At 43.0% G+C, this 13886-nt stretch overlaps 1 protein-coding gene across 2 annotated transcripts in view; it reads left to right on the top strand.

Moving 5' to 3' along the window:
- ADGRD1 (adhesion G protein-coupled receptor D1) overlaps positions 1-13886 on the top strand; it is a 1079490-nt gene that overhangs the window by 85750 nt on the left and 979854 nt on the right. The window contains exon 4 of one of the 2 annotated variants that reach the window (XM_073557040.1): positions 6935-7030. The exons of the other annotated variant lie outside the window; for it this stretch is intronic. Within the exon in view, the coding sequence (XP_073413141.1) occupies positions 6935-7030 (96 nt within the window). The remainder of the gene's footprint in view (positions 1-6934; positions 7031-13886) is intronic. 2 annotated transcript variants of the gene reach the window in all.

The following is a 13886-nucleotide window of genomic DNA, read 5'->3' as shown; positions in this document are numbered from 1 at the left end:
TAAAGTTCTATTAAGATCTTATTGTCAGGCCAACCATGTGGAAGAAGTTCTTAGAAATGTAATTGTGAGCCAGCTGGTCCGTCACAAAAGCTATTCCATGCACCAACGTTAAGAATAGTTTATTTAATATAATCCAACCTATATGTTGCTAGAATGATGGATTAGAGCAGTTAGCAGTGTTTCTCAACTCCAGTCCTCAAGACCCACCAACAGGTCAAGTTTTCAGGATGTCCTTAGCATTGCACAGGTGATTTCAACACCTGCTCAAGCATTAATTCCATAACCTGTGCAATACTAAGGAAATCCTGAAAACATGACCTGTTGGTGGGTCTTGAGGACTGGAGGTGAGAAACACTGAGTTAAAGGGAACCTGTCATATTATAGATGCCGCCCGATCTGTGGACAGCATTGTACAGAGAAGGAGAAGCTAAACACAATAATATATGGGTTTGTTGGAAGTGATTAAGTGCCAGGGTCGCTGCTGGAGGAGGCAAGAGTGGCGCGTTGTGGCAGGCCGCAGGCTGGGATGAGAGGGTGTTCCAATTTGCACAACTGCAGGTGAAAATGGCTTTGGTGCTCTGTGGTGTGGGGGGCTCTGCCAGCATTTTGTGAAAGCCCAGAGCCCCCTGCACATCCATTACTGCAATGCGGTGGCCTCCGGGAAAATGGCCACCAGGGGCGGCGCATGCTCAGATTGAGAACTCGGCAATGAGATCTCATCTCCCAAGATCTCGGAAGATGAGATCTCAATCTGAGCATGCACTGCCCTTGGCGGCCATTTTTCCGGAGGCCACCGCATTGCAGTAATGGATATGCAGGGGGCTCTGGGCTTTCACAAAATGCCGAAGGAGCTCCCCGCACCACAGAGCATCGCAGCCTTTCTCACACTCAGCGGCACACATTGGAACACACCCTCATCCCAGCCTGCAGTCTGCAGCAATGCGCCACTCTTGCCTCCTTCAGCAGCAACCCTGGGACTCCGCTTCACCACAACTACCACCCCCAGTAAGCAATAAGATGCATGGATTATAAGAGGCACCACCATTTTATTAAAAAAGTTTTTTTTTTCCTAAAATTTTTTTGGTGCGTCTTATAATCCGGTGCGTCTTATAATCCTCAAAATACGGTATAACTTGTATTTTATTAATTAAAATCCTTTTTATGTATATGAGCTCAGTGGGGGGTCCTACTAAGTGATTGACAGCTCTCTCTGCCTGCACATTTATTTAAGAAAAACTGTTAATCACTGAATAGAACCGCCCACTGGAGTTACATACAGGCATCAGGAATATCAATGAATAAAATACAAGTTATCCTAAAATTTATCCCAGAGAAAACTATCTTCATCTGATCGGCTCCTTCTGCTCTATCACATCCTGACTGCAGATCAGATATCATTTTCACCATGACAGGTTCCCTTTACATGTGATAAAATATTCAGTCAGTAACATGTAGAAGATCTGTTTTCCTAGACAGTGGGTGTAATGTAAGTTACACAATAACTCTTATTATATAAAAGTCAGTTTGGTGATCAAGTGATCACAGCGTAAATTTCTACAGTCGGCTATTATCTTGGGAAAGATCACAGGATCCCTTATGATTAATGGAGCAGTGACTTCATTCTAGGGGTATGCACACAGGTTAGGTATTTGCTGGGTTTTTGACGCACTTTTTTCCCAGCCGTTTTCTCACGAAAAGTGAAGGATTTTTTTTTAGCAAATTGAATAAGATTCCTGAAGATTCATTCACATCTGCTTATTTTTATTTTGCAGATTTGAAGCAGTGTCAAACCTGTAGCACATCAACGTTTCTGCAGTGTTTTCCACCTATTGTACTGGAAAAAAAGTATCGAAAGTTTTGCTCTGCGTTTTTCCTGCCATGTCTGCAGAAAATACTTAAGCCCCCGTCACACACAGCGATCTCGCTAGCGAGATCGCTGCTGAGTCACAAGTTTTGTGGCGCAACAGCGATCTCACCAGCGAGATCGTTGTGTGTGACACTTATCAGCGACCGGCCCCCCCGCCAGGTATCACTGATCGTGCTCAAATGGCCTGGACATTTTTTGATCACTGGTCTCCCGCTGGCCAGCACGTATCGCTGCGTGTGGCAGGCGGGAGACCAGTGATCAGCGAGCTGGCGCTGGTACCTAAGGTACACATCGGGCATCTAAGCAGCGCGCAGCGCTTAGTAACCCGATGTGTACTTTAGTTACCAGCGCGCTGGTGCAGGGAGCTTGTAACCAAGGTACACATCGGGTTTCTAAGTGCCGCGCACCGCTTAGAAACCCGATGTGTACCTTGGTTACAAGCTCCCTGCACCAGCGCGCTGGTAACTAAGGTACACAGTGGGTAACTAAGCGATGTGCGTCGCTTGTTACCCGCCTGTCGCTGGTGCTGATCGCTGGTGAAGCTGCCTGTTTGGCAGCTCACCAGCGATCATGTAGTGACTCACCAGCGATCCTGACAAGGTCATATCGTTGTCGGGATTGCTGGTGCGTCGCTATGTGTGACGGGACCCTTAATGTCTGCACATACCCCAGGGCGTTTGCGAGATAGGTTAGGCCCCTTACCATAATATTTCTCTATTTTTTTTGTGTGTAAATAATGGGAACAGTATAAATGATTGATAGAAGTCAAAGAATGAACATCTCATGAACTTGTTTCACTTACAAAGATGAATTTTTTTCTGGGATTCCAAATGAATATCCTTCCTTTTATCTGTCCATATCCCTGCACCATGGAGTCATGCATCTCAATAAACCTTTGATCGTGTTGTTTTTTTGGCTCTTATGGAGCCACAGATTTATTCCATGGAAGATACAGTTGTGGCCAAAAGTACTGACACCCCTGCAATCCTGTCAGATAATACTTTAATAAATTAGAGAAGCATCACATGATTTTTGGAACATAACAATAATTTTGTCCACCCTCTTTTTTATGTTTGGTGTGGAATACTTTTCTTGAAAAGTATAATATTACAGGGTATATACACTAGTTTCCTTAATATTGCGTTGATCCAGGGAGCTAGTCTGATTGCCGTATGTGGAGTCGGGAAGGAATTTTTTCCCCCAATGTGAAGCTTACTGTTTGCCACATGGGTTTTTTTGCCTTCCTCTGGATCAACATGTTAGGGCAAGTTAGGATAGTATATGGGTTGAACTAGATGGACTTAAAGTATTCCTTCAACCTTAATAACTATGTTACTATGAATTATATCCAATTTGGCTTTAGGACAATTCTTTTTGTGTTTTTTCATTTAAGACAAATTAAATGAAGATAATAATACCAAAGAATTTGTGTTTGCAATCATTTTCAGGAAGAAACTGAGTATTATCTGACAGAATTGCAGGGGTGTCAATACTTTTGGCCACAACTGTATCTGATGGACTTATTCTAAGATTGCCAGTATTACATGAGATTTAGCGAACTACTTACGAGAGATCCTTGCATAAAGTGCATTACATGGTTCTTGGTTCATTATAGGGCTGGTGCTTGATTTAACACTACACAGATGCCCTGACAATATCACGAGAAGAAAAGATCACAGCTGATCTCAAGATGCTCTTGGTATTAGTCAAGCTGTTTTTTCTGTTCTCGGTACAGAATGTCTCCTCTCTGCATTTCTTCAAAATTGTTATATAAACTAAGTCTATTAACTCAGCTGTTTTTGATAGTAGTTAGACAATGCCTATGGGTATATTCTTGCATTCAGCCCTCTATGTAATAGAATTACATTAGTATAACTGTAGGAACTATACTTACCTTTAAATATTTTAAAGATCAGTTCTCCCAAATAAAACGCATACAACAAGCATGTGCACACATGTATAATGAAGCATGAACACAAATGTACATATACACGCTCTCACGCACACACACATACATACAAACACGCATGTGCAGTGTTTAAGGGGTAATATTTCTCCTTGTGGACAGTGACATGCCTGGCATGCCAGCGTGAGGAGGCGTATAAGTCATGCAATGCACCTCTGGGAAAATAAATATACAAATTACCTCTTCAGAGAGGAAGATTACTGGAAGTAAGTAGCACTGGCATGTCACACTCCACAATGAGAAACATTACCCCTTAGATCCCAGTCAGAGGTATCTCATATAACCAAATCAGATCTCACTTTGCACTGAGGAGGGGCAACACCCTGAGACACGTGTCTGTAAATTGAGATTCTGGTTTGGCTTTTATCCTATGTCATGTGGCAAGGCTCGCTAATATTGACTTTTAGGATGGCTATTTCCAATAGGTGGCGCTAGAGTCCTCTTCCTCTCTGAAGAAACAGTTTGCTTACACATGTACATACACACGCCCAACGGCTTATCTCCTGCAGAACAAAAGGCTCTGCCATTAAGGCCCCGTCACACTAAGCGACATACCAGCGATCCCGACACCGATATCAAGGTGTCAGGATCGCTAGTAAGTCGCTATGTGATCGCTGGTGAGCTGTCACACAGACAGCTTCACCAGCGATCAGCACAGTGATGCCGAGCGCCCGGCATCGCTGGCCATCGCTGAAAAAAATAGAATCAAAATAAAAAATATAGTTATTCTCACCTTCTGACGTCGCGTTCAGCCATCCTGCCTCTCTCCACGCTCCGGTCCCAGTGATCCTTTGCACGAATGACCGCGAGATGTCACGGTCTCGAGGAATAAGAAAGTCTCGCGGTCATTTGTGCAACGGATCACTGGGACCGGAGCGTGGAGAGAGGCAGGATGGCTGAACGCGACGTCGGAAGGTGAGAATAACTATATTTTTTATTTTTTTTATTATTTTTTACACCTGATCGCTGGTCTCCCGCCTGTCACACACAGCGATGCGTGCTGGCCAGCGGGAGACCAGCAACCAAAGAAATGTCCAGAGATTTCTTGCAGCGATCAGCGATACCGGCAGGGGGGCCGCTCGCTGATCGCTGTCACACATAGCGATCTCGCTGGTGAGATCGCTGTTACGTCACAAAAGTTGTGACTCAGCAGCGATCTCGCTACCGAGATCGCTTAGTGAGACGGGGCCTTAAGAATTGCAATGTGCCGAGCCTTCTCTCACCATGACATCATCCACATTAAACTGTCAGCCAATCCAGCCAACATTGGTTATTCCAATGTTAGTCGAGTGTTTATGTGCTGTCCATTGCAAACACAAACATGGGAATTTCACCTTTAAGTAATGATACAGTTGTGACAGCTCATGGGCTAACATGATGATGTGGTAAAAGAAAACCAATATTGGGTTTAATGGCCTAGCAATTAAAGGGGTTATCCAGTTCTTAAAAATTGATGATACAGCCATGTGCCCCTAGTTGTACCCCAACAATCTAATTTTGATGGCCTCTTCTAAAGATAGTCAGAAAAGTCTCATGGCTCTCCAGTCCTTTAGTGTTCAACAGTGGATATAATTTACTGCCCTATCTATTATGAGGCCTGCTGACACATGGCGAGGCCCGCTAATTCCATACCAGGCAGTGGATTGTGTCACATCCTTGGATGGAATCTGATGAAGGTCTTGATGACAGAAACATGGAATATATATGTACTGGATTGCAATACCATTACGTCTATCGTTGAACACTCAAGGAGTGGCATGGTGCCTTCTGACTCGTGAAGTGACGTGTATCTTTCTATCCTCACCTATATAGGGCCCGGATAACAGTGTTTGCACTTATTTGTCTACCATTGTCATTTTTCTTTATGACATCTGCTTCTGTAAGTCTCCATTATTCTTTGTAATCATGCTGCAATTACCATGTGTTATCATTGCTATGTTGTGTACAACAAGAATTGAGCTTTATATCTCTCAGCAGACCTTTCCCCGCAGGGGGTGAATTCTCTCTTTAGATGACATTTTGTAGTATTTTGTACGATTACAAAAAAAAGTGAATTGACAAGAAAATATTGAATTGCTACTGCATATGGCATATTATTATTATGTCCTCCCGAGAACAGAATGTTAGCGATAAGAGGCCAAACTCAAAAAAAGAGATTCTAGGTCACTAATATCACTAAACTCGGATGCGCTTTGACTAGCGATAACGGACCTGTGACACTGTTGATCCTAACATTTTGTAGGACATAGCATTAGACGGATTGCCGTGCTTGTGAACCTTATAGATGGTTGGGACTTTGGATAGTGTTTGGGATCTATTATTTAAAAGCAAACAGAATGGGAACAAAGGTAGATTGATGAAGCTGCAAGATAATTGTTTTTTGAGTGCGATAATACCACTGTATAAGGCCAGGTGAAAGCTAAAGGGGCAGTTGCCTAAGAGCCTCCGTTACCCTACACCAGGAAATTACCTACACAGCAAGACCACCAGTTGGTCGAAACGTTGGACAAATTTCTGTCTTTTCTTTTGTGTCAGATCACAATAAAACGCATTTGCTGCAAGAATTTCAACATTTATCTGTTCTGTGCTGAGGTTTCCTCTAAAGTATTAGAAGACTACAACTTCTCCTTTTCTCGAGCCCGACCTTCAGCCAGCAACGTGCCGGCTTTCCCTAGGTATACAAGCTAGAATAAGCGTAGGATCAGAATGATACTCTACATTTATTTCACCACTGCAGTAAAATTGATGCACGGACCTACAGTACAGGAGGAGATGTTTTATACTCGTCATGTTGTGGACCATCGGGAAATTCCTTGAATACTGCCAGATATATTCAGTTTCACTTCAACAACTCTTCCAAGTTTCTATCTAAATATCGTTTTTTTTCTGTAAACATTCTTCACTTTTTTTTGTAATTTTAATCTTTATTTTTAATAGTTTCAAAGTAAAAAAATATAAGAAAATAGCTAATGTACTCAAAACAACCCCAGAACTCCTTTCTAAAGGCGGCCCAAGTGAAAGCTGCTCCTTTGTTGAGAGATACAAAGTGTTTTCCATGTCTGTTTATCATCGTCACTTTGCTTGTGTTTTATCCATTGCAGCAGTCATCGTCCACAACCACATTGTGCTTCCTTACCATAACGCCTCCTTAGTCAGTAGCAATGACTCTGCCTTCTCTAACTTGTCTGCAACTGTAGGTGAGAACCATGTCTGTATATGCTGCCCGTGACTCCATGTGTGTATACATACATACCCTTATGTATATGTACCGTATGTGTTAATGTGCTTTACAGTGTAAACGTAGCTGTCTTTCCTAAATGAGATATTGCAAGAACGTGTAAAATCTTTGTCCTGTATTGTGGGAAGAACAGCACAGGTCTTGATTTCCAATTCTATTTTAAAGCATTAGGTTTTCACAAAGGAATTCTCATTAGAACATGTATTCGTGCTGCCAATGTGTTTCACACCAGTTCTGAATTTATTACCACGCTCCAGCTTTATAGCAGTTTTATTTATACAAATACATCTGAAATACAAGTTGCTTAATATGAAGTGATTTGAAAATCATAAAAAAATATTTAAAGAGGATTGTCATGTTTGAAGAAGTCATCCAATTTTCACGGTAAAGTTTTTTGTGTTTTATAAAATCGATTTTCAAATGCTCCACTAAGTAATTCTGAGCTAACAAATGAGGGGTCTCATGTTTTAGATTGTCCTCAATTACCCAGAATGGAAGATGGTGCCAAATAGAGCATCTCTGTCTCTGCACCTAGCACATAAGACCCATGATAGCACAGCAGTGCAGTAGACAGACCCATGATAGCACGTCAGTGCAACAGACAGACCCATGATAACACAACAGTGCAGTAGACAGACCTATGATAGCACATCAGTGCCGTAGACAGACCTGTGATAGCACATCAGTGCAACAGACAGACCCATGATAACACAACAGTGCATTAGACAGACCCATGATAGCACATCAGTGCAGTAGACAGACCTATGATAGCACATCAGTGCCGTAGACAGACCCATGATAGCACGTCAGTGCAGCAGACAGACCCATGATAGCACAGCAGTGCAGTAGACAGACCCATGATAGCACATCAGTGCATTAGACAGACCCATGATAGCACGTCAGTGCAGCAGACAGACCCATGATAGCACAACAGTGCAGTAGACAGACCCATGATAGCACAACAGTGCAGTAGACAGACCCATGATAGCACATCAGTGCATTAGAAAGACCCATGATAGCACGTCAGTGCAGTAGACAGACCCATGATAGCACAACAGTGCAGTAGACAGACCCATGATAGTACATCAGTGCAGTAGACAGACCCATGATAGCACATCAGTGCAGTAGACAGACCCATGATAGCACATCAGTGCAGTAGACAGACCCATGATAGCACATCAGTGCAGTAGACAGACCCATGATAGCACATAAGTGCAGTAGACAGACCCATGATAGCACATCAATTCATTAGACATACCCATGATAGCACATCAGTGCATTAGAGAGACCCATGATAGCACATCAGTGCATTAGAGAGACCCATGATAGCACATCAGTGCAGTAGACAGACCTATGATAGCACATCAGTGCAGTAGACAGACCCATGATAGCACATCAGTGCTGTAGACAGACCTATGATAGCACATCAGTGCATTAGACAGACCCATGATAGCACATCAGTGCATTAGAGAGACCCATGATAGCACATCAGTGCATTAGAGAGACCCATGATAGCACATCAGTGCAGTAGACAGACCCATGATAGCACATCAGTGCATTAGAGAGACCTATAATTGCACATCAGTGCATTAGAGAGACCCATGATAGCACATCAGTGCAGTAGACAGACCTATGATAGCACATCAGTGCAGTAGACAGACCTATGATAGCACATCAGTGCAGTAGACAGACCCATGATAGCACATCAGTGCTGTAGACAGACCTATGATAGCACATCAGTGCATTAGACAGACCCATGATAGCACATCAGTGCATTAGAGAGACCCATGATAGCACATCAGTGCATTAGAGAGACCCATGATAGCACATCAGTGCAGTAGACAGACCCATGATAGCACATCAGTGGAATTCATTTCAACAAAGACCAAGAAATGCTTTATTTCTTTTGTGATGATGCTGCAAGAAAATTGAACACTCGATGAAGAATGCCTCTCCAGATTACAGCTTTGATAACTTGCTGATTGCCGGGACTGATCAGAAGTAACCACACTGATAATGAGAATAGGGCTTATTTAATTTTTTAAGAGAATCTAAGATAAGATACCATCCTGTGTCTCTTGAAAAAACATTATTTTATTACTCATAAATACTAAAAAGCGCAGTATTCTAGATGAAATAATGAACTTGAAAATCTAAAGGTTTTCATTGATGTGTCGGTGGTGTATCATTAGGATACTATTAGTGATGAGTGAGTATACTCGTTGCTTGTGCCTCCCCGAGTATGCTCGGGTGGTCTCCGAGTATTTTGGCCTGCTCGGAGATTTAGTTTTCGTTGTCTCATCTGCATGAATTGCGACTGCCAGACAGCTTGAATACATGTGTGGAATGCCTGTTTGTTAGGGAATTCCCACATGTATTCAGTCTGTCTACAAGGCACAAATCATGCAGCTGAGACGATGAAAAATAAATCTCGGGGAGCGCATCACTAGATACTATCACTGAGGACATAGTAAGAATTGGCATCCTCTGAAAGCCAGTTCTACAGTTGGTTGGCACACTCAATAGGAGAAGTTCTGTTGTCACCTTCTTGGGCTGTATAGGTCTGTAACAGGTGGTGGTGACCCATTGATTTAGATTGATTTGGAAACCTTCCTTGATGTAGTATTGTTTATGCCAAGTTCCCCAATGTCCATGCCACATTGTATTTTATTTTATTGTTATATGCATACTCCATTTAGGCCAAAATGTTAGGGTGAGCAAGGATCTGGAGTGCCACAAACTGTAGCACAGGGTTAAAGGGGTTTCATCCCAATCACCATGTGCTCCATGGTTCTGTGCAACACTCCTCTAGGTTTGGCATTTGGAGCTTAATCACACTATTTATTGCAAATGACCATGGGGAAGAATTTGTGCAGATGTCCTTTGTGTCTGCAAAAGCAATTTGGTATGGACCAAAGGAAGTGTACATCAGAAAGACCTGAGAGGAGGGAAAGCTTTTCCTTGTGGTGACCCAGACCTTGGTTAGTAGATAAAGAAGGTTCAGAGAACTTCACAGTGTGCCATTTTTCTGTCCAGAGGTTCTCGATTTGTGTCCAGTGTTACAGGCGACAATTCCTAACTTTATGGAGTAAATTCACTTGTATGTTAATTTAAGGGCCCACTGTATTGCATTTTATAATGTTGTAAGGAGCTAAAAAATGTTCTCTCTCCTTCATCCGGACACTGGTCTCTGTAGAGTCAAAGTTGCCTATATACACTAGATCCCTGCATAACCTTACATAGCCTGAGGAAAAGCTGCATTTTCAGAGCATCTAATATTAATGTCAGAACTCTGACTGTATTAACAGTTGACAAGTGCAGATTCTCCTGATCAAAGGTGATGAAACCCAGGCTGTCATTTCTAAGCCAAGATGTCACAGCTCACTGCTTAGTATCATCTGAACACAGAGACATGGAAGCTAATGGTTTCATCTCCTTTGTCTGCTCTACTTTAATTTCTTTAATATGAAAATTGGCAAATGCAGGAAATAATTTACAAAGATGGCCATTAATTGGAGGTCTGCAGTGTTTGTAGGAAGATAGATAATATTTAATTCGTGCAATGAAGACTGGGTTCATACTTTACAGCCATTTCGAAGTTCAAAACGGCAGCTAAAAGAGCTTGGATTCTTAATGGCTGCATACTAGTTATGCAATGCGGTAGATTACGGCATGGCCAAAGTGCTAGTACCTACAATCAACGTGCCGTGATTTGCATGATGACTCAGATTTCCCATGAAAGGTGGGCGCAGGTTGGCTACAATGCATCCACAATGTGTAAACTCCGTCCTAGATCTCAGGCGGTTCAGGTGCATTCTTGCATTCATGTTAAAAGAGGAATTTTCTACAATTAACCTGGCAGCAGTTTTGGCCGATATAAGATGCCACTGCCCAATCCAAGCTGAAGATAAGAAAAATAAGTTTTATTGCACTCACAAGGGGAGTGGTCTGGTCCATTGGGTGTCACAGGTCGGGTCCGGCACCTCCCATCTTCTTGCAATGCCACCCTCCCAGGGCCTGCGCACTGCAGTACTTTGCTCTGCCCTCAACAAGGCAGAGAAGTACGCTTGCGCAGGTGCGCGATGCCGGGGAGCTATGAAGCAAGCAGGAGGGTGGCATCACAAGGAGATGGGAGGCGCTTGACCAGTACATGCGACACCCATCGGACCGGACCGCCCCCGTGTGAGTATAATAAAACTTATTTTTCTTACATTTCAGGTCAGATAGTGGGCTTATCTACAGCATTATAGAATGCTGTAGATAAGCCCTGAAAGGCGGTGGCCGTAACTCATATCGGCCAAAACAGCTGACAGGTTCCCTTTAAAAAAAGATCTACTCTGGGAACTCCTTTAAGGCTGCACCTAAAAACTGCAGACACCCGATGCCGCTGTGGTCTTCCCACTGTTTCCCTCCACAATCACTTTATCTTGCAGGGAAGCATGTTTCATATGTAAGACTGTACGGCTGATCAAAATGGCACCATGGTTTTGCAGGTTAGAAGGTTGCTTCTGTGCAAGAGTAATGACTAATTCACTATAGCATTAAAGCAATTGTTCAGGGAGACAGTGGAAAGACTGCAGCGGCACAAGGCTGTTGTGGTTTTCAGCCGCAGTTTGACAGAGGCATGTGAATGCAGCCGGTAGGTATAATTTGATCACCTTTAGTTAATTACCATTTTTTTGCAAGGTAACATAACCAAGTAGCTTTATAGCTATAACATTTTATTATTATGTGTTACTCTTGTTGGATAATGTAAAAGAGCTGTCAATGAATGCTCTGCTAGCAGTGTGAGCACAGATGAAAATTTGGAATCTTTTTCCTGCTACTATGTTTTTATTCTGATAGCTCATTCTTGTAGTCAGACGATAATAGGAAATAACATCTACATATATTGTGGTACAGTAAAGGGTGTTTTAGTGGATGGGAGATACATTTCTCCCAGCAGATTAATTTTTGGCCGGGTTTTTTCCTAAAGACAGGACCTGCGATGATGTCATGGTCACGTGGTCAGCCCATGTGATGTCTACCTCACCGGTGGGAGGGGTTATGGGCTATGTAATGGAGGTTGGTGTTTGGCACATGGTGAGTGTGTCTGGAAGTTACAGGAGCTTGGCTGGACTTAGCCTGAACTTGTATACAGGATCCCCGTGCTGCAGCACTATAGCAGCAAGACTCTCAAGAACCCTGGGAATAGCACCTGGCGGATGCCATGGACCTGGCAGCCGCTTAGTTAAGCCTGTCCTGTGCAAGGGGTGAGTCTGGAACCAGTGGTTCTCCAAGCTGGAGTATATTTATGTTTTTCCTTACTTTCTGTTAATCTGCTGTTTGCAACGTGACATTAAACCACTGAAATTGGACTTTAAGCCTGTGTGTTGCCTCATTAATGCAGCCCTGCCATTACCTCCCAGAGCGAATCCCTACAATATATACAGTTGTGGCCAAAAGTATTGACACCCCTGCAATTTTGTCAGATAATACTGTTTCTTCCTGAAAATGATTGCAAACACAAATTCTTTGGTATTATTATCTTCATTTAATTTGTCTTAAATGAAAACACACAAAAGAGAATGAATCAAAAAGCAAAACATTGATCATTTCACACAAAACTCCAAAAATGGGCCAGACAAAAGTATTGGCACCCTCAGCCTAATACTTGGTTGCACAACCTTTAGCAAAAATAACTGCGACCAACCTCTTCCGGTAACCATCAATGAGTTTCTTACAATGCTCTGCTGGAATTTTAGACCATTCTTCTTTGGCAAACTGCTCCAGGTCCCTGATAGTAGAAGGGTGCCTTCTCCAAACTGCCATTTTTAGATCTCTCCACAGGTGTTCTATGGGATTAAGGTCTGGACTGATTGCTGGCCACCTTAGAAGTCTCCAGTGCTTTCTCTCAAACCATTTTCTAGTGCTTTTTGAAGTGTGTTTTGGGTCATTGTCCTGCTGGAAGACCCATGACCTCTGAGGGAGACCCAGCTTTCTCACACTGGGCCCTACATTATGCTGCAAAATTTGTTGGTAGTCTTCAGACTTCATAATGCCATGCACACGGTCAAGCAGTCCAGTGCCAGAGGCAGCAAAGCAACCCCAAAACATCAGGGAACCTCTGCCATGTTTGACTGTAGGGACCGTGTTCTTTTCTTTGAATGCCTCTTTTTTTCTCTTGTAAACTCGATGTTGTTGCCTTTGCCCAAAAAGCTCTACTTTTGTCTCATCTGACCAGAGAACATTCTTCCAAAACGTTTTAGGCTTTTTCAGGTAAGTTTTGGCAAACTCCAGCCAGGCTTTTTTATGTCTCAGGGTAAGAAGTGGGGTCTTCCTGGGTCTCCTACCATACAGTCCCTTTCCATTCAGACGTCGACGGATAGTACGGGTTGACACTGTTGTACCCTCGGACTGCAGGGCAGCTTGAACTTGTTTGGATGTTAGTCGAGGTTCTTTATCCAACATCCGCACAATCTTGCGTTGAAATCTCTTGTCAATTTTTCTTTTCCATCCACATCTAGGGAGGTTAGCCACAGTGCCATGGGCTTTAAACTTCTTGATGACACTGCGCACGGTAGACACAGGAACATTCAGGTCTTTGGAGATGGACTTGTAGCCTTGAGATTGCTCATGCTTCCTCTCAATTTGGTTTCTCAAGTCCTCAGACAGTTCTTTGGTCTTCTTTCTTTTCTCCATGCTCAATGTGGTACACACAAGGACACAGGTTGAGCCAACTCTAATCCATGTCAACTGACTGCAAGTGTGATTTAGTTATTGCCAACACCTGTTAGGTGCCACAGGTGAGTTACAGGTGCTGTTAATTACACAAA

Source organism: Dendrobates tinctorius, unplaced genomic scaffold (genome assembly GCF_039654945.1).
Source record: "Dendrobates tinctorius isolate UK_male_01 unplaced genomic scaffold, ASM3965494v1 ptg000243l, whole genome shotgun sequence".
NCBI lineage: Eukaryota > Metazoa > Chordata > Amphibia > Anura > Dendrobatidae > Dendrobates > Dendrobates tinctorius.
Note: the sequence above shows the minus strand (reverse complement) of the source record. Positions and strands in the feature narration are given on the sequence as shown.